This window comes from Suillus subalutaceus (assembly GCF_016647625.1).
Source record: "Suillus subalutaceus strain FC151 chromosome Unknown DFJ58scaffold_114, whole genome shotgun sequence".
Classification (NCBI taxonomy): domain Eukaryota; kingdom Fungi; phylum Basidiomycota; class Agaricomycetes; order Boletales; family Suillaceae; genus Suillus; species Suillus subalutaceus.
In genome coordinates this window covers 122,846-141,659 of record NW_024540363.1, presented here as the reverse complement: position 1 = coordinate 141,659, position 18,814 = coordinate 122,846, and the positions used below count along the sequence as shown (strand labels likewise).

The window sequence follows — 18,814 nt, the reverse complement described above, 5'->3', positions numbered from 1 at the left end:
CAGATTTAATTGATAAAGTCACGTGACCCCGACATGAGGTTCTCTCATTCCGTTCCACCGTCTCACTCACCGACCATCTCTTGTAGTCCTAAGCTTAACAGTCTTCTTGTTTTTGTACATCATGGACGCTCGTCTCCGCCGCGTGAATAAAGAAATAGCTGGTAGGAATTAATTGTTATTGATGTAGCATCGCTCACTCTCTCACTCTCACCCCTGGTCAGACTGCAAGAACGATAAATCTTCAAACATCAAAATCGACCTAATAGATTCATCACCATTTCACCTGAAGGGATCTTTCCCCGGTCCTCAGGACACGCCATACGAAGGTGGTCACTTTGAGGTGGTACGCATCATTGATTTCTTGTCTAGCGTAATCAGTTCTCATAATCCGCGTAATAGGATATTGTCATCCCTGACTCATATCCGTTCCAACCTGTCAAGATGAAATTCATCACGAAAGTGTATCACCCAAACATATCATCAGCGTCCGGAGCTATCTGTCTAGACATCCTCAAGGACGCGTGGTCGCCTGTTCTGACGCTCAAATCAACGCTGATCTCGCTTCAATCGCTGCTGTGTTCTCCTGAGCCTAATGATCCGCAAGATGCGGAGGTTGCAAAGCACTACACCACTAGCAAGCGAAGCTTCGACGAGACAGCAAGGTACTGGACACAGATATATGCCGGAGGGCCTTTAGTCAAGAAGATGGAAGTGAAGGAACCACAAAGAGATGAGATCGCAATAGCGGGTCTTGAAAAAGCCCACGTAGATCAGTTTGAAAGTCTTGGTTTCGAGCGCTCAAAAGTCGTATGTCTCGGAAAAGCTATATTCATGTCAACACTAGTGCTGATGCTGAGCCAGATCGACGTTCTTCGGAGATTGAATTACCGTGGCGCGAACGTTGCCAATATTTCGGAAGATAGGATTGTAGAAGAGCTTTTGAAATGATATCGATACCCCGCACGTGGTTTCTGGTGTTGATTCCTGTATTTTCCCCCCTGTGAATGCCATCCGTTACTTGATTATATGTTTCCAGTATTCATGAAGCGGATACACTCGGACCGACTTGTGAGATTTGTGGAAATGCCGTTACCGTTCTCTCTATGGTCAGCCTCGTGGGTCTGTTTATAGGCACGCTGGCCTGTCGGTCCATTCCGAATGTGCAAGGATGATACTATCATCCTCGATATGATCGATATCTCGCTACTTTCCCGTGATGGGTGTGAAGTGTCGCCGATCCATAGCGACGTCATGATGATGATCACATCTTCTTCTATTTCGACGTCGCCCTTGGAACAGCCTTCGGACTTTGGTAGACTTGGCAGATATCAGCGTACAGCATTACATACGTGGACGCCGGATAATCCTCACCGAAGACTGCCCCCGGACGACGCCCAAGAATTCCTTCCAGGAACTCGCAGTTGTTGATATCTTCTTGAATTCCCGCAGCCTGGTATTTCACATGGGCTCATTCTGGAGACGCCAGAGTCAGACCTCCAACCACCAGATCATAATTTTATAATTTTTAGGGCTACCGTGTTGTCCACCTCCAGACCGGGTCACAAATACCCTCCCCAGTGACATACTCCCCTCTTATTCTTGGCCGAGACAGTCATCAATGAGATGATCATGAGAGGTCCTTATATATCCCGTTGAAACTACCGCTCGTGGAGGAAGTTCTTCTGAACCAGGAACCAATCGAAATTTGATGCGGTGAGAAGTTCTTCTCAGAGAATGGAAGATCACCGGCACTGACAAGCTCTTGCAGTTACAAATACGAGGCTATTTGGGAATGGAGATCGAAGGCTTGGATTATGTAGAACAATCAGAGAGAATGGCTGGATCCGTCAAGGGGCGTCAAGGCACTGCCCATTGGAGCCTCCCTGAGCTTCTATGCTCCTCATCTTGATCTTATGGGATACAAGTGATCCGTGGCGAACCGAGGTCCTCCGAGGTCCATAGTACCGATTGGCATAGAGGATATCCGTATCAGGAGTATGGGGTGGAGAGAAAATACAAAGCCTAAAGGCTCGGAGATATCATTTATGCATATATATTATAAATGTACTCCGAGGATCACTTGGCGTCAGTGTTTGTTGGGGCGTTTGTTAGAAAATGAAGGGGGATGGTAGAAAAATATTCGTGCCAAGCTTGTTGACAATGGGTTGAGTAAGATTGCGTGTACGCGTTGGGTCATACACAGTAGTAAACCAGAAAAAAAATGAGGACAATTGGTGAGCATGAAATGCAAAGGAAGGCGTGACCTCCGGTCTACTGTATTGGCTATGAACCAAATCCAGGCGTGACAAATTTGAACGAAGACGACACCCATAAGATTTGGACTCATAGAACACAATAGAACCGGAGGGGCACGGCAAACCGTCGCACTCGTAGCAAGCACCAGCTGCCAAGGAATACGTGAACAGGTAAGAAACGGGGTGATGAAATGGCGTTGCCCCAACATCAGAAGTTCTTATATATCACAGCTTGATATCTCGTGGGCGCAGTGTCTATCCGAACTTGCGTTCCTCCCATCGTCACGAACAATTACTTTACACAAAACACAATTATCAGCTGACACTCTCTGACGTTCTGTCGGAAAGATCGAGATTGCACTGACGCATAAGGAAAACAAACGGCAGGTATCGATATCAGCCCGTCAACAATCTGAGTTTGTGATATTAAGAGGAAGTACCGTCCCTTAGCGGCACAGCCGACGGCCACGCTGACACCCGTTTATCGCGAATACAAAAGCCGCACGTCGTCATAAGGCAAAAGAAAACTCAGGGCCACTGCTGATACTAGTTCTCTTTTGTTTATTTTGATCCGAACTGCCAACCTAGCACTAGTCTCCCCGTGTCTGGCCTAGATGGTGCATAGACGAAGATTGGCCGATCCTTCTATACGAAAGTCACACGTATCGGATACCGACATTGTATGGCCCTGGTTTGCCACTAGTATAATTGCATGCTTAGATCAGCTTAACTGCCGTCTACTGTAGTATTGCATGAGATAGTCGATCAGACACCTCGTGGCAACGGCGAATACTTAGGTTGAACACGTTGCTCACCGAATGCAGCACCTTCAGAGCTAGAATCTCCAGGGTCACACCGAAAATGGTGAGGCATACTGAACATTATCACAGTACTGGCCCCAGGCAGTGAGTACACACGAATTACAGGTGCAGTATACTTGGAAGTCGGAGTGGCCCTCCAACGTCATTCGCTTTGTCTATGAAATTTTAATAGTCCGCCAGGTCGCCCCCCAAAAAGAGGTATTTCTGACGCACAGAAGCTTATAGAAGCGCTTGATGCGAGACACGTGGAACTTTTCAGTATCTTTCCTGTTGTCGAAGTCATCGGGTGAGCCAAGTGGCCGGCGCAAAATGAGGTAAGATCTTCCAACATTACACGGCGGAGCTAGCCAGAAGGTCAGGCTTGATCCGGTATGCGGGATAATCATGCGGAGGGAAGCTTGGGTCTATGCTGTGCCTCTATTCGTCACGAAATGACAAAGATACATAACGAAGACAATGAGCGCAATGCGTCAGATGCGGCAATTATCGTGGACACAAGCTTTCTGTCAATGGTTGTCAACGTGAGTTCATCACCTGTATATCGATGCGGAGAATATGGCGTACCAAATCATGCTTATCATTTAGTCACGGCCCGGCACTATCGCACATCTAAATGGCGTTATACGCACTGGTCTTGCAAGTATCTGCGTCCAAGGACATCTTCATCCGGATATACTTCACATCTCCCTTATAGAACGGGTCACCAAATTCGATCATTCCACGTTTCTTATACCAGGCACTGCTCGATGTCCGGGCATCACACCAAATGATGCTTGCGCCCAGCGTCGATCGAGCAGCTTCAGCCGCATATAGAAGTAAGTGGGTCCCTATGCCTCGATTCTGGTGCATCAGATCGCAGGCAAATTTACGAAAGCGCGCAGACTTTATCTGGGAAGGGCTATCATTCCCACATATCACAAGGTGTTGTCCCGGTAAGGGTTCGTCAAATAACGAGATGACGGCGACGGGCTTTTCGTGCTGTGGCACGAAGGCTCCAAAATGAACACCACTGTCATCTTCGGCGAGACGAACATCTGCGATTGAAAGACTGGGCCATAAAACTGACTGGCGGAGCTCCAAGGTAGCATTCACGTCTATGGGAGTGATGCGGAGGACCAAATTCGGTTTCACTGAGGCCCAACAGATGAGACCCTGCTTCCCATGAAAAACCAGATTCACCTTCACTTTCTGTTTGGCCGGACATGCCAGAGAGTGACCTAGTGCAATGCATAATGCATTAGTACGTGTGTGTTCCCTAGCTGACAAATCCTATCTATAAACGTCCCTCACTAAGTATGTCACTGTAAACTATAGTATGTATACCTTTAAATATGGGATTAGAAAGACTCTTCCTTCGCCTATAAAGGTCTGGCTGGCCTGGGGAGATTAGAACTTTGGTAGAACTGGTTCTTGTATGTTTGGGATAAAGTGAGCCTTCGAATTTATGATACACTGACACAACTGGTACGTGTGAACGTGATTCTGATACTAATAGTAGGAAACTTAAAACAAGCTCTCATGTTTGAGATAAGGTGAGTCACGAATTTACAACTTGACCGCCGATTGAAAAGTTCGTAGACCGTCTAGACAGCCTGCTGTCCATTGGGGGAAGATTTAGGTTTCATTAAATCGACGTGCCTAATTATACTTCAGGGATTCGCTGCTTTAGTATTGCGAACACTGACCCCAAACCAATACCTTACGTGCTCGACCATGCAATATGTGTTCGACCAATGCAGATTCACACCCTAGTGTTATGTGTCTTCTCAGAAGGTGTGTTCTCTTCATCGAATGCGCAAATAACCCGGAACCAATTAAGCTTTGCCCAGTTCACTTTGAAGGTGGAGAATTTAAATTGCAATCAGAGTTTACCATCGAATATTCCGTTGAAAAAACTATTTTCAGCGGCATCCAAGCCCAAAGCTGCATTATGCTTCATCATCTCTCGACATGATAGCTGAATCCTGCATGCATGCAGGGTTCACTGGCTTCCTCCCCTTTTTTTCTCTGAACACACGTATGCATCGTTTTGCTCCCTGTCCCAATCTCCCTTTCCGCGCATTCTTGGACCATTATCTGCCGCAGAAACTGCACAAAACAAGGTGATGTACCTTGATTCAAATTAAGACGCATCTAGCCACGATGTATCATTCACCTTTATGGTTTAAAAACCGAGAAGTTTCCAGAAATGCAGGCACCCGTGGCAAGTGCGGCGTAATCATTGTGTACTGATGGCGTTCAATGTAGTCACCCTTGCCATCTATCGGCGTGGTACGCGAGAAGCCTTTATCCGTTAAATCGGGTTTCTTCTCTCGGAAGTCCTGCCCCACAAACTGTGGAGTATGCCAGACACCCCAATATCTCTGCGGCTATTCTAGTACTCTTTTATCAATTCATGTACATGGCCGAGACCGTACAATGTACAAAGCTCGGAACTAGTTTTTTTTGGCTCCGTGATGATAAGTATTTGTACGAAATCCCGACTTGCCTCATGTCGTACTTCGACGCCACCAAATCGGTTCCAACAACAGATGGATTGTGCTTTTTTTCTCTGATTGGCAGTCTGCCTGGGGAATATCCCGTGGTTGACTCATGCCTGAAACACTCACAAGCAATCCAACATCATATCCGGCTTTGATGTGCATTTGTGACTACAAGCCAATCCCAAAAAAAAATCCAGTTATCTATGCTAAATAATTTTCAGTGACGGTGACTATACGCTCCATCCTCTACTTTTGGTATTTATGATGTATCAGGCCGCATCACCATTTTGCATCGGTGCCTTCATCTGCGCCTCTGGATCGTGTTCCACTTTTTTCCCTCGCCACTCCGTGATTTTCTTCCTCTCCAAGACAACACGTTGGCGCGCCTCGAGGCATCTATTATGTACCGGACTGCAGGCTTTCGCTATTTTGCATCGGAACCTCCATCTGCGCCTCTGGATCGTGTTCCACTTTTTTCCCCTCGCTACCCCCGTGATTTTTCCCTCTCCAAGACAACACGTTGGCGTGCCTCGAGTCCCCCTTCATAGCCAAACCAACGTTTTCGGGAACAATGTGGACTGCGGAGCAATAAAACTAGAATTTGGAAGGCTTGCAGCGCTAGCATCAATAGTGAACACGCTCTCCATCCGTGTTGCACGAAAACTTGGGTGCCAACAGACGTGCCCATCACCTGCCCGATGAACAGCTGGGACGTCTTGCTTAACAACACTCCGATTAATAACTCACTGCGGAACTCACTGATAGAATGAGAATGGCGTTTAAGCGCGCACGAGCTGCGGAAGATATGCTGTGGTATGATTACTGTGAGTCAACAGCGGTTGCCTTCACAGAAAAACAAATATATTGACCTCAGGACCCGAGTGGTCATAGACACTTGCTGGGCCTGACGCGCAATATCAAGCCCGAAGCATGCGATGATGACAGCTGCAACATTGATCCCACCTGCAGCAGTCTGCACAGCTTGGGAAACTAGGAGCACACTAGTGGCTATCAAAGTTGCGTACCAAGGAACCAGCTTATCGATGAGACGTCCTGCGAAAGGTCCAAGGATCACGCCCAGCATGCCAACGAGACCAAAGAGACCAATTATGAGACTGAAAATGGTCTCAAGTTCAGGTGGTAAAAAGTCAGGACATGTGCGTACGTGGAGTAGTAATAAGGTGGACCTCCGAGAAGGAAGGTGAGAGTGACCCAAAAACTGCTAAAACATGCGCTGGATGCAATATTTATAATGGCCACCTGTATCACAAGTGGCTCCGTTACAGCATACTTGGCCATCGAAAATAGGATTTGGAAGTAGGTCAAGTCACGGTTTTTGGATGGATAGTCAGGAAGCATCAGGTAGGCGCCGATGAGAACGAGTGATTGGACACCAATTGACATATAGTAGACTGCACGCCAGGTTGTAAAATTGCCTATGACCCCAGCCAAGACACGAGCGATCAGGATGCCTAGCATGAGACCTGAGAGTACCACAGACAATGCAGACGCTCTGCGTTCAGGTGGGGCCATGTCTGCGGCTAGAGGCATCAAGATCTGGGGAGTGACACTTGCAACGCCGATCAAGAAGGTCAAGGTCTCGAAAACCTGCACATTCTTGGTCACGGCCAAACCTATCGTAAGAGTAGTAGATGTCATAACCAGCAGTAACACCAATTGCCTGCGTCGAACAAGGTCGCCGAGGGGGGATACCAAAATCAATCCCACTAAATACCTGGACCACGACAATGAGTCGTGAACGTTCCATCGGAAACTGATAAGTTTATTTACCCTGCTTGAACGAGGGTGGGGATACTTGATAACAGAACCACACTTACTATTAGCCCAGATTCGTTGAAACGGATGAAATAACACACCGTGAAACCTCTTCATATGTTACATCGAACGATTTCGAAAACTCGACTATGTGCGAATTTCAGATCAGAGATACGCACAGCCAATAACTCTCCGCAACAACATACTCAACAGCGGTTGACAATAATACAAGTTAGCGGCAGCTGTCTTGCTATTAGCATCTATTCACCGTCTACCAAGAAATCCGTACTGAATGTGCTAGCAAATCCAAAGGAAGCGTTGAGCAAGATGCCAAAGTGAAAAGATTTGATGGGATTGTATTGGTGCCTTTTCGGGATCGGTATAAGATCAAAATCTTTTCTGGGCCAACTCTCTTCAGCGGACTTCGGCAGTTGCTTCGGGAGACTCGTAGTGTGCCCCTATTTTCTCAGTGCTGGAGGGAGACATTAAAGACTAGGGTGAGTCTGAGCAACGGTTAGGAACAGCTCTGAGGTAGGCTACGACAGGGACTGTGATAGGTATCAAGATACGCAAGATGACGAGAAGCACTGGGAGTGATACCGGCGGCTAAGTCATATGGTGTATACGGAAGGTGCAAAAGTGAGTTTAGGAAATATATAAAAAAACTAAAAAGAAACTACACACTTGAGTGTAGGGCACAACCCAAACGGCCGAGAAATCGACGAGGGAAAACACACAGCTGCCCGCCCTTTCGTACACATGACGACCTTATGAAGGCTTGTAAACCGGCCGTAATGTTCTGTCAAACAGATATGAAAATTCCGACTTCAATCAGCAACCGTGACAGTCCGAGTCAGCAACTCACCGTAAGTACGTAAATGCAACGGAAGTCCGTCCTTGGGATTGGTAAGTACGCCAGCCGCCAGTGCTAAGCGCTAAGCTCTTGCTCTCACGGGTTTAACCAGCTGCGGCATGGCGACAGCTCTGCACTCCGAACGACTTGAAGCGTCGACATTAATATTGAGTGCGAACCAAGACTCAATCATGTTAATATTACAACAAATTGTTGAAACTGGCCCAACTGCAAAGTTTCCGCAGTGCTAAGAATGTGTGCACTATTACGCTTTACCAAGTACTGAAGCTTGAAGCTTGAAGCCTGATCAATGGTTCAAATACTAGGAGATACCATTCTCTCATGTGCTTCAACTTTCAAGAACCGGTACTTATATTTAGTGTGGTCTCAAACTTGGAGACTCTTAAATTACTTATGTGTCAAGACTCAAGAGCATAGTACTGAACCGGAATGCGAGTTGACATTCAACTCTTTTACCGCATACCACAGATCCTAGTAGTGGCCTCACATTTGAAGCTGGTCCATAGCTGGAATTATGATCGTGACCTGTTAGTCCTTATAAAACACAGTACACAAGTCTTACAAAAATACGACTGCAGTCGTGATTCGTTATCGGCCATATGTATGAGCGCAGGTGTGACAGATTGCAAAATATAAACCTCCGCGACTCGATATGCACGCGCATTATCATGGGACCGATCTACCGTACACTGCGTGAGCGACGCAAGTACATGGACAGTAGCTTTTAGCGAGGGATTGTTCCGGAATCCGTGGCTTCAACAACTCGCCAATAATGTATGAGTAATTTACCATGGAACAACTGTACAAAGTTGGTGAACTGCTGATAGTGCATGATCAGGTCAATCAAGTATTGCATGTTACAGCCTCTAAGCTAGCGGTATATAATATGTTCATTAATAGTGTCAAGTTTCGGCTCGGGAATTTTTCAGACTAGCGGAATTCCTCAGCGCCCCATTTGGCATCCCCCTTCTCGCTGCATACTACAGCCAGCTGACCACATTCTGCGTTCTCAGGGTCATCGCTCGCTACTAGTTGGGACTGCTTGGACGGCAAGATCTTCCAGAATTCCAGCCCGCCTTCATAACCAAACCAGCGATTCCCAGGACAATGGGGTCCTCTAACGATAAGCACAACGAACTGGAAGACATACATGGCCATGAACAGCACAGCATCTACACGCCAGCCATATCCAACAAAGACGTCAGTCCCAACGGACGTCCCTGTAATTTGACCCAGAAAAACCTGCGACAGCCCGTTGAATCATCCGGCTGATTCATAACAGAAAATATGAATTAACGCACTGATATGACCATCAATGCGTTCAAACGCGAGCGCGCAGTCTCCGAAATGCTGGTTTATTGTCGATCAGTATGGTAGAACTGCAAAACACGATATTGTACCTGAACATCATCGTGGAGAGTGATATGGATTGAGTTTGGCGGAACACGTCTAATCCAAAGCAAGAGATGATGACCGCGGCGACATTTATACCTCCCGCCCCAGCTTGTACTGCTTGGAACATCAAAAGAAGCACAGTCGAAACAACTACGGACCACCATGGCACAAGTCGATCGAGTAGACGGCCAAAGAATGGCACAATGATTACACCCAGCATTCCAATGAGGCCAAATAAGCCGATGATCATGCTGACACGACAGCGTCAGCGAATGAGTGATAATAAGACAGGGTCACTGACGTGGAGTAGTAATATGGCGGTCCACCGAGTAGGAACGTGAGGGTCACCCACCAGTTGGTGTAGCATGCGCTGGCAGCCCAGGTTGTTAACATGATCTGGCTGACGAGAGGTTCGGTGACAATATATTTCGCCATGGAACGAAATATCCCGAGGTAGGACAAATCACGGTTCTTCACTGGATAGTCCGGAAGCAACATGTATGCACCACCCAGGACAATGCTCTGGACGCCGATAGACATACAGTACACAATTCGCCAACTCGTGAAGTTGGCCACTAAGCCAGACAGTACACGTGCGATGAGGATGCCAAGTAGATAACCTGACAGGACAACTGAGATAGCTGATCCACGACGGGCAGGAGGGGCGAGATCAGCGGCTAGTGGCATGAGAATTTGAGGAGAGACAGACGCCAACCCAATCAGAAAGGAGATTATCTCGAACACCAAGAGATTGTTTGTGATGGCGAGTCCTATTGTCAAGGTAGTTGAAAACACAACCAAGAGCAATATCAACTGGCGACGGCGAAGGATGTCACCGAGTGGTGCTATGAATAGGAGGCCGATACCAAACCTTACCCATCGTTAACAGTAGCCATTTGTAAGGATTGTATAATCTTACCCAGCTTGAACTAGTGTAGGTATTCTGTGTGAATGTTAGATTCGCCGATCTCAGTCAGACTTTTGGCTATTCACACCTTGCCACCTCGTCATACGTGACATGGAAAGAAGTCGACAATTGAACTTTGAGACATACATGTCAAGACAACAAATAGAAGTTGCGAAGCTAACGTACTCAGAATTGGCTGACAATAATATAGGTTGGCGACAACTGCATCGAAGTTAAACACGTATCTATGAACGTCTTGATGCCATAGCTTACCTAAAGTACTGCCTACACCAAAAGATACATTGAGTAACATTCCGAAGTGGAAAGGCTTATCAGGGTCATAGCGGAGTCGTCTCGGAATAGGAAGACATCGGAAGTCTTTCGAGAATGTCGGATCCGCCTGCGCTGAGACAAGCGACGACGGAGTAGGCTGAACTGCTGCTGAACTGATAATTGTTTCAGCAGGAGAGGTCATGGTTCATGCAACAGAAAGAACGTACCAGTATTCTGTAAGACCTGACCATTAATATACATAAACTTGCCTGTTCGAAAAAGACCACAGTACTAGTGTAGGTATTTGAGTAACAAAGTCGTGATGTCGATGACCACTCAAGAGCGGGCCACGACTCAGAGCGGAGGTCCGAATGCCAGAAACGCCATTCATTCGTAGCGATGTTAGAGCTCGTGCTATTATCAGGCACGGCGTAGGACCACCGAGATCATGCATCATGGGAGACAAGCTGACTGAACATATGAAAACGTCATTGACAAATGAATGCTTCTTGATTGCCTTCTTCACAGGGATTAGGCCAAACTAGTGTGCGGCGAATTCCGAATGTTCCGACATTCACATGCAGCGTAAATTCACAATGTGCAGGCATTCAGATTTACCTGCGTCAATTACCGTAAATTTACAAGGCTGACGTCAATTAGCGTTAATTTACCGTGGATTTGAGTGGATTTAGGTGAATCAGGGTGAATCACTCCTAGATTCCGATGATTAAGAAGGATCACCGAGGTAGAGACCGGGACGAACTTTTGACTTCTTGATGAGTGCAGATGGCAAAGATTACAAGTAAAATACACCGATATCGAGTATGAGTGACTACTGGAACAAAGATGGACAGCAGAAGCTCTCACTCACGAAGAGGTTTGTTGTGGATGCTCTCTTGCTGCTGCGTTGGCGTTGACATTGTCGATGTACTAAGTTATCGCGCGCCACGAGTAAACTGGGTTTTTCCTTCGCGGCAGTCTCTCGGCGAGTCGGTCAGCTGCTCGTATTTCACTTTCTGCGACAGGACAGCATTGTCCACTATTCATAGCCGACGAATAAGCGAGCGCAGTCTGGAGGACACCTGAACCCATTTCGGTGTCCGCACAGGAGTCAGCTTTCATCGATGAACAAATCAAACATTGACAAGGACGGATTCAGCAAGAAGCATACCATGAACTTTCCTCTAAGGACACCATCCACTTGAGATGTTAATTAGCATTCGACTTATTCAAGGGTCAGAAGGCAGGGGATGCACCATCTATGTCTGTAGGGTAATAAATAAGTACTGTTGTGAACATCAAGTTATCACATTTTACAATCATAACCGACCTGCAACTTAAACCTCGACATTATCGCAAAGCACTTGCTTTAGGTCATCGATTGACTACGGAGCTCCTGAAGTGGCACTCATAGTCGCCATATCTGAAGTGACGGTCGAGGTGATTGATAATTCCGGGATTCTATTGCTCTAAAGTTGCTGGACGATTCTAAGTTACCGCCCTGGCGTGCCGGAACTTGTAGATCTCTAAGAGGAAGATTTTTCACACAATACGAACAGCTCGAGTACTGGATAGATATCCACATGTCATGGGACCGATCTACCGTGCACTGCGTGATCGATTCTGCAAGCGCATAGACAGCAGCTTTTAGCGAGGGGTCGTTCCGTGGCTCCAATCGCCAACGGCAGCATGTAAAAATCTGCTTGAAGCTTCCGGTGATATACGTACAAATTTAACATCAATCTGGAACAGCACGAATTCTGTTAGCTGCGTTAGAGGAACTGCATGTGGTACGCCAAGAATCAAAGTTTGGAAAAACCTCCGAGTGATAGCAATAGTGCCCAATAATGAGCAAATTTTTATGAGTAATTTACCATGGAACAACTGTACAAAGTTGGTGAACTGATGATATTGCGTGATCAGGTCGATCAAGTGTTGTATGTTACTTGTATGTTACAGCCTCTAAGCTAAGCTAGCAGTATATAATGTTCAGTACTAGTGTCAAATTTCGGCTCGAGATTTTTTCAGACTAGCGGAACTCCTCAGCGCCCCCTTTGGCATCCCCCTTCTCGCTGCATACTACAGCCAGCTGACCACATTCTGCGTTCTCAGGGTCGTCGCTCGCAACTAGTTGGGACTGCTTGGACGGCAAGATCTTCCAGAATTGCAACCCGCCTTCATAACCAAACCAGCGATTCCGGGGACAATGGGGACCTCTAAGGATAAGCACAACGAGCTGGAAGACATACATGGCCATGAACAGCACAGCATCTGCACGCCAGCCATATCCAACAAAGACGTCAGTCCCAACGGACGTCCCTGTAATTTGACCCAGAAAAACCTGCGACAGCCCGTTGAATCATCCGGCTGATTCATAATAGAAAATGTGAACTAACGCACTGATATGATCGTCAATGCGTACAAACGCGAGCGCGCAGTCTCCGAAATGCTGGTTTATTGTCAATCATTATGGCAGAACTGCAAAACACATGATATTGTACCTGAACATTAGTGTAGAGAGTGATATGGATTGAGTTTGGCGGAACATGTCTAATCCAAAGCAAGAGATGACGACCGCGGCGATGTTTTTACCTCCCGCCCCAGTTTGTACTGCTTGGAACACCAAAAGAAACACAGTCGAAACAATAACGGACCACCATGGCACAAGCCGATCGAGCAGACGGCCAAAGAATGGTATGACAATTACACCCAACATTCCAACAAGGCCAAACAAGCCGATGATCACCCTAACGCTATTTTGTCAGCAAATGAGTAGGCAACAAGACAGTGTCACGGACGTAGAGTAGTTATATGGCGGTCCGCCGAGTAGAAACGTGAGGGTCACCCACCAATTGGTGTAGCATGCGCTGGCAGACCAGCTTGTTAACATGATCTGGCTGACGAGAGGTTCGGTGACAATATATTTCGCCATGGAACGAAATATCCCGAAGTAGGATAAATCACGGTTCTTCACTGGGTAGTCCGGAAGCAACATGTATGCACCACCCAGGACAACGCTCTGGACGCCAATAGACATACAGTACACAATTCGCCAACTCGTGAAATTGGCCACTAAGCCAGACAGTACACGTGCGATGAGGATGCCAAGCAGAAAACCTGACTGGACAACTGAAATAGCTGATCCACGACGGGCGGGAGGAGCGAGATCAGCAGCCAGTGCCATGAGAATTTGAGGAGAGACAGACGTCAACCCAATCAGAAAGGAGATTATCTCGAACACCAAGAGGTTGTTTGTGATGGCGAGTCCTATTGTTAAGGTAGTTGGAAACACAATCAAGAGCAATATCAACTGGCGCCGGCGAAGCATGTCGCCGAGTGGCGTTATGAATAGGAGACCGATACCAAACCTTACTCATGGTTAACAATAGCCATGTGTAAGGATTGTAGAACCTTACCCAGCTTGAACTAGCGTTGGTATTCTGTGCGAATGTTAAATCCATTGATCTCAGTTAGACTTTTGGCTATTCACACCTTGCCACCTCGTTATACGTGACATGGAAAGAGGCCGACAATTGAACTTTGAGACATACACGTCAAGACAACAAATCGAAATTGCGAAAGCTAACGTACTTAGAATTGGCTGACAATAATATAGGTTGGCGACAACTGCATTGAAGTTAAACACGTATCCATGAACGTCCTGATGTCATGGCTTACTTAAAGTACTGCCTATGCCAAAAGATACATTGAGCAGCATTCCGAAGTGGAAAGGCTTATCAGGGTCATAGCGGAGTCGTCTCGGAATAGGAAGACATCGGAAGTCTTTCGAGGATGTCGGATCCGTCTGCGCTGGGACAAGCGACGACGGAGTAGACTGAACTGCTGCTGGATTGACCATTGTTTCAGTGGGAGAGCTCATGGCTCATGCAGTGGAAGGAACGTACCAGTATTCTGTAAGACCTGACCATTAATATATGTAAACTTACCTATTCGAAAAAGACCACAGTACTAGTGTAGGTATTTGAGTAACAAAGTCGTGAAGTTGACTCGGAAGAGTGGGCCACGACTCAGAGCGGAAGTCCGAATGCCAGAAACGCCATTCATTCGTAGTGATATTAGAGCTCGTGCTATTATCAGGCACGGCATGGGACCACCGAGATCTCGTGCATCATGCATCATGGGAGACAAGCTGACTGAACATACGAAAACGTTGACAAATGGATGCTTCTTCACAGGAACTAGTGTACGGCGAATTCCGAATGTTCCGATATTCACATGCACGGCGTAAATTCACAATGCGCCCAGCTGAGGCTTAAGGATTTACCTGTGTCAATTACCGTCAATATACAAGGCTGTCAATTAACGCAAATTTACCGTGGATTTGAGTGGATTTGGGTGAATCACTCCTACTGGTTCCAATGATTAAGAAGGATCACCGAGGTAGACACCGGGATGAACTTTTGACTGCAGCCTTCTTGATGGGTGCAGATAGCAAAGATTACAAGCAAAAATATACCGATATCGAGTATGAGTGACTACTGGAACGAAGAGGTTCGTTGTGGAATGCTCTCTTGCTGCTCCGTTGGCGTTGGCGTTGGCGTTGGCGTTGGCGTTATCATTGTACTGAGTTATCGTGCGCAATCAGTAAACTGGATTTTTCCTTCGCGGCAGTCTCTCGGCAAGTGGGTCAGCTGCTCGTATTTCACTCTCAGGATATTGTCCACTATTCATAGCCGATGAATAAGCGAACGCAGTCTCGAGGACACCTGGACCCGCTTCGGTGTCCGCACAGGAGTCAGTTCTCATCGATGTTATAGTGAATAAATCATCGTACGATGTCCTTCAATATGATGTCTATGCCAAACTTCATGCTCTCATCGAACAGCGCATTCTTACACAGTAAGCTATATCCATACACTGCTTTGACTTATGATCAGCGAATACGCAAAAACCGCTACTTTGCTTACTTCCAGAAGTGAATGGCTGCAACTGAGTGAAGCGCTTTTGAGCCGCGGGTTCAGGGATCTTTAAATAAATCCCTTTGAATCACGTCTCGTAGACGATAAATTTCACGGACGCACCTTTGAAATTAAAGCTTCATGAGTTCATTCAGAGCACCGCATGACTGGCTGAGATTGCTCGGCTCAAACTCCACACCAAAAATGCATTCCATATCATGCGTAGTCGTGCAGAGCGCCTCTAGGATCCGCACAAATGGGCGCTAAAGTCTTCGGATCAAAGAATGACACAAGGGAAAAGGGCACGTTATTTTCCCGAGGTATGCGATGAAATGCCAATAGGTTTATCGAAGCCATTAGGTCTCGGTAACCGTTCTCTTTATATATGGCCAGTTCCCAAGTGTAGACTGAATCGTGCATATCCCAGCCACTGCAACGTAACTTGTATCATGACAGCGAATCGGGGGTGGCAATAAGACGTACAAAATCACACTACAAAATCCAAACCCTTCTGAGGCAGCGGCGCCTAGAAACTTATCTTTGGACTGCGGTTAACAAATCAAACATTGACAAGGACGGATTCAGCAAGAAGCATACCACGAACTTTCCTCTAAGGATGTCATCCACTTGATGGAAATCAGCATTCGACTTATTCAAGGGTCAGAAGGCAGGGGATGCACCATCTATGCCTGTAGGGTAACAAATAAGTATTGTCATAAAAAATTCAGTTATCACATTTTGCAATCAGAACTGACCTGCAACTTAAACCTCGACATTATCGCAAAGCAGTTGCTTTAGGTCACCGAGCACCTTCAAGTTGGAGCTCCTGGAGTGGCACTTGTAGTCACCATATTTGAAGTGGTTGAGGTGATTGATCGTTCCGAGATTCTATTGCTGTAACTCACTGCCAGTAAAGTTGCTGAACAACGAGTTTCGGCAAGTTGCATGGAGCCTCAGCTGCCTGCGAGGATGATTTTTTACCTAATGCGGAGTCCGGATGGCTTGAACTTGAACTTTGTTTAAGCTCGCGCTCATCACTGGCTCATCATGGAGGAGACACCATACACTTGCCGACAAACACTGAAAACGTCCGCGCCGATCTCATGTCTTGCCGAAGGATCATCGGATCATTTCTTTGCAGGCTCAGGTGTGGGCTTCTATCGAATCTCATGCTCGGATGGATCATATAGACTTACTCTGTACATACCACAGATGACGGATCTGTTCGCGTATATAATCAAGAGACTTTGAAGGTCGTGAAGGCTATCAGAGGTTTGGGAGAAGTGTCGTCCGTTGTATGCATGTCACACAATGCAGGTGGCCTCGGGGACATGTGGGTCGCGTCCAATCGTCACGTACGTCTCAACCAGTTGAGATCCTGACAAAACGTGTCGTGTCTTAAACTTATACAGGCTCTACATTTTGCTATGGACACGGAAAAGATGATCCTTGAGAAGGCTGACGCGACCTTGACGTTGGAACTTGGTGCCGATGATGATGACATGCTGAACGAGGTAGAGGGCATAGCATCATTCTTCATATTTCTGACTGATCATGACCAGCCAGCTCTCGCTCAACCAAAAAAAACAATCAACTGGCATTTTGTCTGGACTCTGGTACGATCGGCGTCGTTGATCTTTCTACGAAACAAGTATCACGCATGAAAACAAGTCATGATAATGTTTGTATCCTTCATGTTTCAGATGCATCCTTCGCTCATGGTGATGCAGATATGTGGAACGGTGAAGTTCATTCCCGATCGTCCCAGTGAACTTGTCAGCGGTGGATACGACTCTAAGCTGCTGCATCATGATTTTCACCAAAAGACTGTATTGTCACGATTCGATTTAGGTAGTTTGACTTTTGGTGGATTTGGCTGTCACTCATTTTTTAATATTTCCTATGTCAGGGATGTCTCCTCTGTCCGAGTCTTCAGGTGTTTCAATGTCTCCGCCATTCATATTGTCGTCTGCCATGTCACCATCTGGCATCTTGGCTGCGGGAACCGCCGACGGGCGGGTATGGATTGGTCCCGGCGGAGAGAAAATGTCAGGAGTGTCATCTGGCACATCTATCAAAAAGAAACGGCGGAAGTGGGAAGGATTGAAGCAAGATGAAGCCTTCACGGCGGATGTCGGGCACGGCCCTATCACTGCTCTGTATGTGTATTACTGCTGCACTGCGATATCCGGACTGAGACGCCAACAGGACATTCATTGGGCCTCGCACGCTTTTCACATCCACATTGATGGGAAAAGTCACCCTCCATGAAATTGGTAGCCCAACTGCGGATGGAAAGTTGGATATATCTCCGAAGTGGATGAGGGAAACAACTGATGTGAATAAGGTTAATGCGATCATTGCCATAGGGGGCTTGATCATCATCGGTGGGTTGAGTGAGAGGGGAGGAGGCATGATAGAGGTTTGGGAGAAGGGTTTAAAGTCGGGTGATGTATGAATACTTGACTGAGTTACTGTAGGCTCGCTGTCGAATCGCTGGCAGCGTTGCCAGACTCTACTGCCCAGTACCAGGGCGAGGAGCTTCCAGCACGCGATTGTCCCATGACTACGACGCTGCTGTGGTGCTCACTAGACTACTGAACCACCACGCGACGCGATGATGAAGGATCCTTCAATCAATGGGCCCTTAACCGACATTGACCTATTGTCTCGCGTTGTCAACCTGTGCTTGAACCCTTTAATGCAGCAAGTCGATCTGAAAGATAGGCAATCAGGATCCCCTACCTCACGGTCAGCACGACAGAAAAACATCTGTCAAGGGGGAAAAGGAGCATTGTGAATTTGTCCCGAATGACTACTTCCCTAATCCTTTGCATTTTGGACACCGCTGCCAAGGAATCTTCGCTGGTTTATCGTCTCTGGAGAAGGCTTATCCCTGCAATCCTGCACGCTGAGAACGGTACCGGTCCATGTAGAGAAACCTTGAACGTTCAAGGATGTGCAAGGGTGCTGATCTCTAGATCGTGCTTGAAATTGTATGAAGGATTCAGAACGAAATTATTTGTGACAACGATGGGCGACCGATCTATATATTTGTTCGTGAATGTTTAGAATTGATTCGCCTTTGGCTTGAAAGAGCTCCGAGTCTGT

General features: G+C 46.8%; 8 protein-coding genes across 8 annotated transcripts; 3 read left to right on the top strand and 5 right to left on the bottom strand.

The window, feature by feature from the left end:
• Positions 1–43: 43 nt before the first annotated feature.
• On the top strand, positions 44–1,088 carry DFJ58DRAFT_687992 (ubiquitin-conjugating enzyme/RWD-like protein). Its single transcript, XM_041383335.1, has 4 exons — positions 44–161; positions 222–343; positions 400–807; positions 862–1,088. Exons 1-4 carry the CDS (start codon positions 122–124, stop codon positions 946–948), a joined length of 657 nt encoding a protein of 218 aa, XP_041240045.1. The 5' UTR covers positions 44–121; the 3' UTR covers positions 949–1,088.
• Positions 1,089–2,072: 984 nt separating this feature from the next.
• On the bottom strand, positions 2,073–2,401 carry DFJ58DRAFT_805815 (uncharacterized protein). The gene has a single exon (XM_041391133.1). It carries the CDS (start codon positions 2,345–2,347, stop codon positions 2,087–2,089), a length of 261 nt encoding a protein of 86 aa, XP_041240044.1. The 5' UTR covers positions 2,348–2,401; the 3' UTR covers positions 2,073–2,086.
• Positions 2,402–3,543: 1,142 nt separating this feature from the next.
• Positions 3,544–4,412, bottom strand: DFJ58DRAFT_52532 (uncharacterized protein). The gene is made up of 3 exons (XM_041380784.1): positions 4,256–4,412; positions 3,641–4,206; positions 3,544–3,579 (listed from the first exon to the last, which is right to left on the bottom strand). The coding sequence occupies exons 1-2, from the start codon at positions 4,305–4,307 to the stop codon at positions 3,686–3,688; spliced, it is 573 nt and encodes a 190-aa protein (XP_041240043.1). The 5' UTR covers positions 4,308–4,412; the 3' UTR covers positions 3,544–3,579; positions 3,641–3,685.
• Positions 4,413–5,739: 1,327 nt separating this feature from the next.
• On the bottom strand, positions 5,740–7,748 carry DFJ58DRAFT_855010 (major facilitator superfamily domain-containing protein; the record flags this gene model as incomplete). The annotated part of the gene is made up of 8 exons (XM_041393884.1): positions 5,740–6,265; positions 6,319–6,367; positions 6,429–6,674; positions 6,725–7,294; positions 7,351–7,374; positions 7,437–7,482; positions 7,542–7,577; positions 7,625–7,748. Coding segments are annotated over 8 exons (1,317 nt in total), but the record flags the coding sequence as incomplete, so codon positions are not given.
• A 1,327-nt stretch (positions 7,749–9,075) lies between these two features.
• DFJ58DRAFT_805807 (major facilitator superfamily domain-containing protein) lies at positions 9,076–11,203 on the bottom strand. The gene is given in 10 exon segments (XM_041391132.1): positions 9,076–9,451; positions 9,511–9,559; positions 9,610–9,855; positions 9,906–10,475; positions 10,524–10,547; positions 10,600–10,645; positions 10,681–10,682; positions 10,700–10,733; positions 10,785–10,952; positions 11,012–11,203. 9 exon segments carry the CDS (start codon positions 10,822–10,824, stop codon positions 9,140–9,142), a joined length of 1,323 nt encoding a protein of 440 aa, XP_041240041.1. The 5' UTR covers positions 10,825–10,952; positions 11,012–11,203; the 3' UTR covers positions 9,076–9,139.
• A 193-nt stretch (positions 11,204–11,396) lies between these two features.
• DFJ58DRAFT_805803 (uncharacterized protein) lies at positions 11,397–12,097 on the top strand. The gene is made up of 3 exons (XM_041391131.1): positions 11,397–11,497; positions 11,548–11,899; positions 11,956–12,097. Exon 2 carries the CDS (start codon positions 11,631–11,633, stop codon positions 11,868–11,870), a length of 240 nt encoding a protein of 79 aa, XP_041240040.1. The 5' UTR covers positions 11,397–11,497; positions 11,548–11,630; the 3' UTR covers positions 11,871–11,899; positions 11,956–12,097.
• A 647-nt stretch (positions 12,098–12,744) lies between these two features.
• On the bottom strand, positions 12,745–14,877 carry DFJ58DRAFT_805799 (major facilitator superfamily domain-containing protein). Its single transcript, XM_041391130.1, has 9 exons — positions 14,690–14,877; positions 14,463–14,630; positions 14,376–14,411; positions 14,277–14,322; positions 14,201–14,224; positions 13,583–14,152; positions 13,286–13,531; positions 13,185–13,233; positions 12,745–13,125 (listed from the first exon to the last, which is right to left on the bottom strand). The coding sequence occupies exons 2-9, from the start codon at positions 14,500–14,502 to the stop codon at positions 12,814–12,816; spliced, it is 1,323 nt and encodes a 440-aa protein (XP_041240039.1). The 5' UTR covers positions 14,503–14,630; positions 14,690–14,877; the 3' UTR covers positions 12,745–12,813.
• Positions 14,878–16,750: 1,873 nt separating this feature from the next.
• Positions 16,751–18,469, top strand: DFJ58DRAFT_855008 (WD40-repeat-containing domain protein; the record flags this gene model as incomplete). The annotated part of the gene is made up of 7 exons (XM_041393883.1): positions 16,751–16,850; positions 16,916–17,058; positions 17,116–17,188; positions 17,266–17,384; positions 17,434–17,554; positions 17,613–17,862; positions 17,912–18,469. The coding sequence occupies 7 exons, from the start codon at positions 16,751–16,753 to the stop codon at positions 18,159–18,161; spliced, it is 1,056 nt and encodes a 351-aa protein (XP_041240038.1). The 3' UTR covers positions 18,162–18,469.
• Positions 18,470–18,814: the final 345 nt, after the last annotated feature.

Bases quoted from the DNA above. Each gene is read 5' to 3' on its own strand.
- DFJ58DRAFT_805815 (XM_041391133.1), bottom strand. From the start codon at position 2,347: ATGAGTCCAAATCTTATGGGTGTCGTCTTCGTTCAAATTTGTCACGCC.
- DFJ58DRAFT_805803 (XM_041391131.1), top strand. From the start codon at position 11,631: ATGGACAGCAGAAGCTCTCACTCACGAAGAGGTTTGTTGTGGATGCTC.
- DFJ58DRAFT_805799 (XM_041391130.1), bottom strand. From the start codon at position 14,502: ATGCTGCTCAATGTATCTTTTGGCATAGGCAGTACTTTAA. The intron at 14,412-14,462 runs GTAAGCCATGAC...ACTTCAATGCAG, and splicing joins TGGCATAGGCAGTACTTTAA to TTGTCGCCAACCTATATTAT. The intron at 14,153-14,200 runs GTAAGGTTCTAC...ACCATGAGTAAG, and splicing joins CCAACGCTAGTTCAAGCTGG to GTTTGGTATCGGTCTCCTAT.
- DFJ58DRAFT_805807 (XM_041391132.1), bottom strand. From the start codon at position 10,824: ATGTTACTCAATGTATCTTTTGGTGTAGGCAGTACTTTAG. The intron at 10,734-10,784 runs GTAAGCTATGGC...ACTTCGATGCAG, and splicing joins TGGTGTAGGCAGTACTTTAG to TTGTCGCCAACCTATATTAT. The intron at 9,452-9,510 runs GTGCGTTAATTC...GGGCTGTCGCAG, and splicing joins ACGCATTGATGGTCATATCA to GTTTTTCTGGGTCAAATTAC.
- DFJ58DRAFT_52532 (XM_041380784.1), bottom strand. From the start codon at position 4,307: ATGCATTGCACTAGGTCACTCTCTGGCATGTCCGGCCAAACAGAAAGT. The intron at 4,207-4,255 runs GTGAATCTGGTT...GTTGGGCCTCAG, and splicing joins CGGCCAAACAGAAAGTGAAG to TGAAACCGAATTTGGTCCTC.
- DFJ58DRAFT_687992 (XM_041383335.1), top strand. From the start codon at position 122: ATGGACGCTCGTCTCCGCCGCGTGAATAAAGAAATAGCTG. The intron at 162-221 runs GTAGGAATTAAT...ACCCCTGGTCAG, and splicing joins CGTGAATAAAGAAATAGCTG to ACTGCAAGAACGATAAATCT. The intron at 808-861 runs GTATGTCTCGGA...ATGCTGAGCCAG, and splicing joins GTTTCGAGCGCTCAAAAGTC to ATCGACGTTCTTCGGAGATT.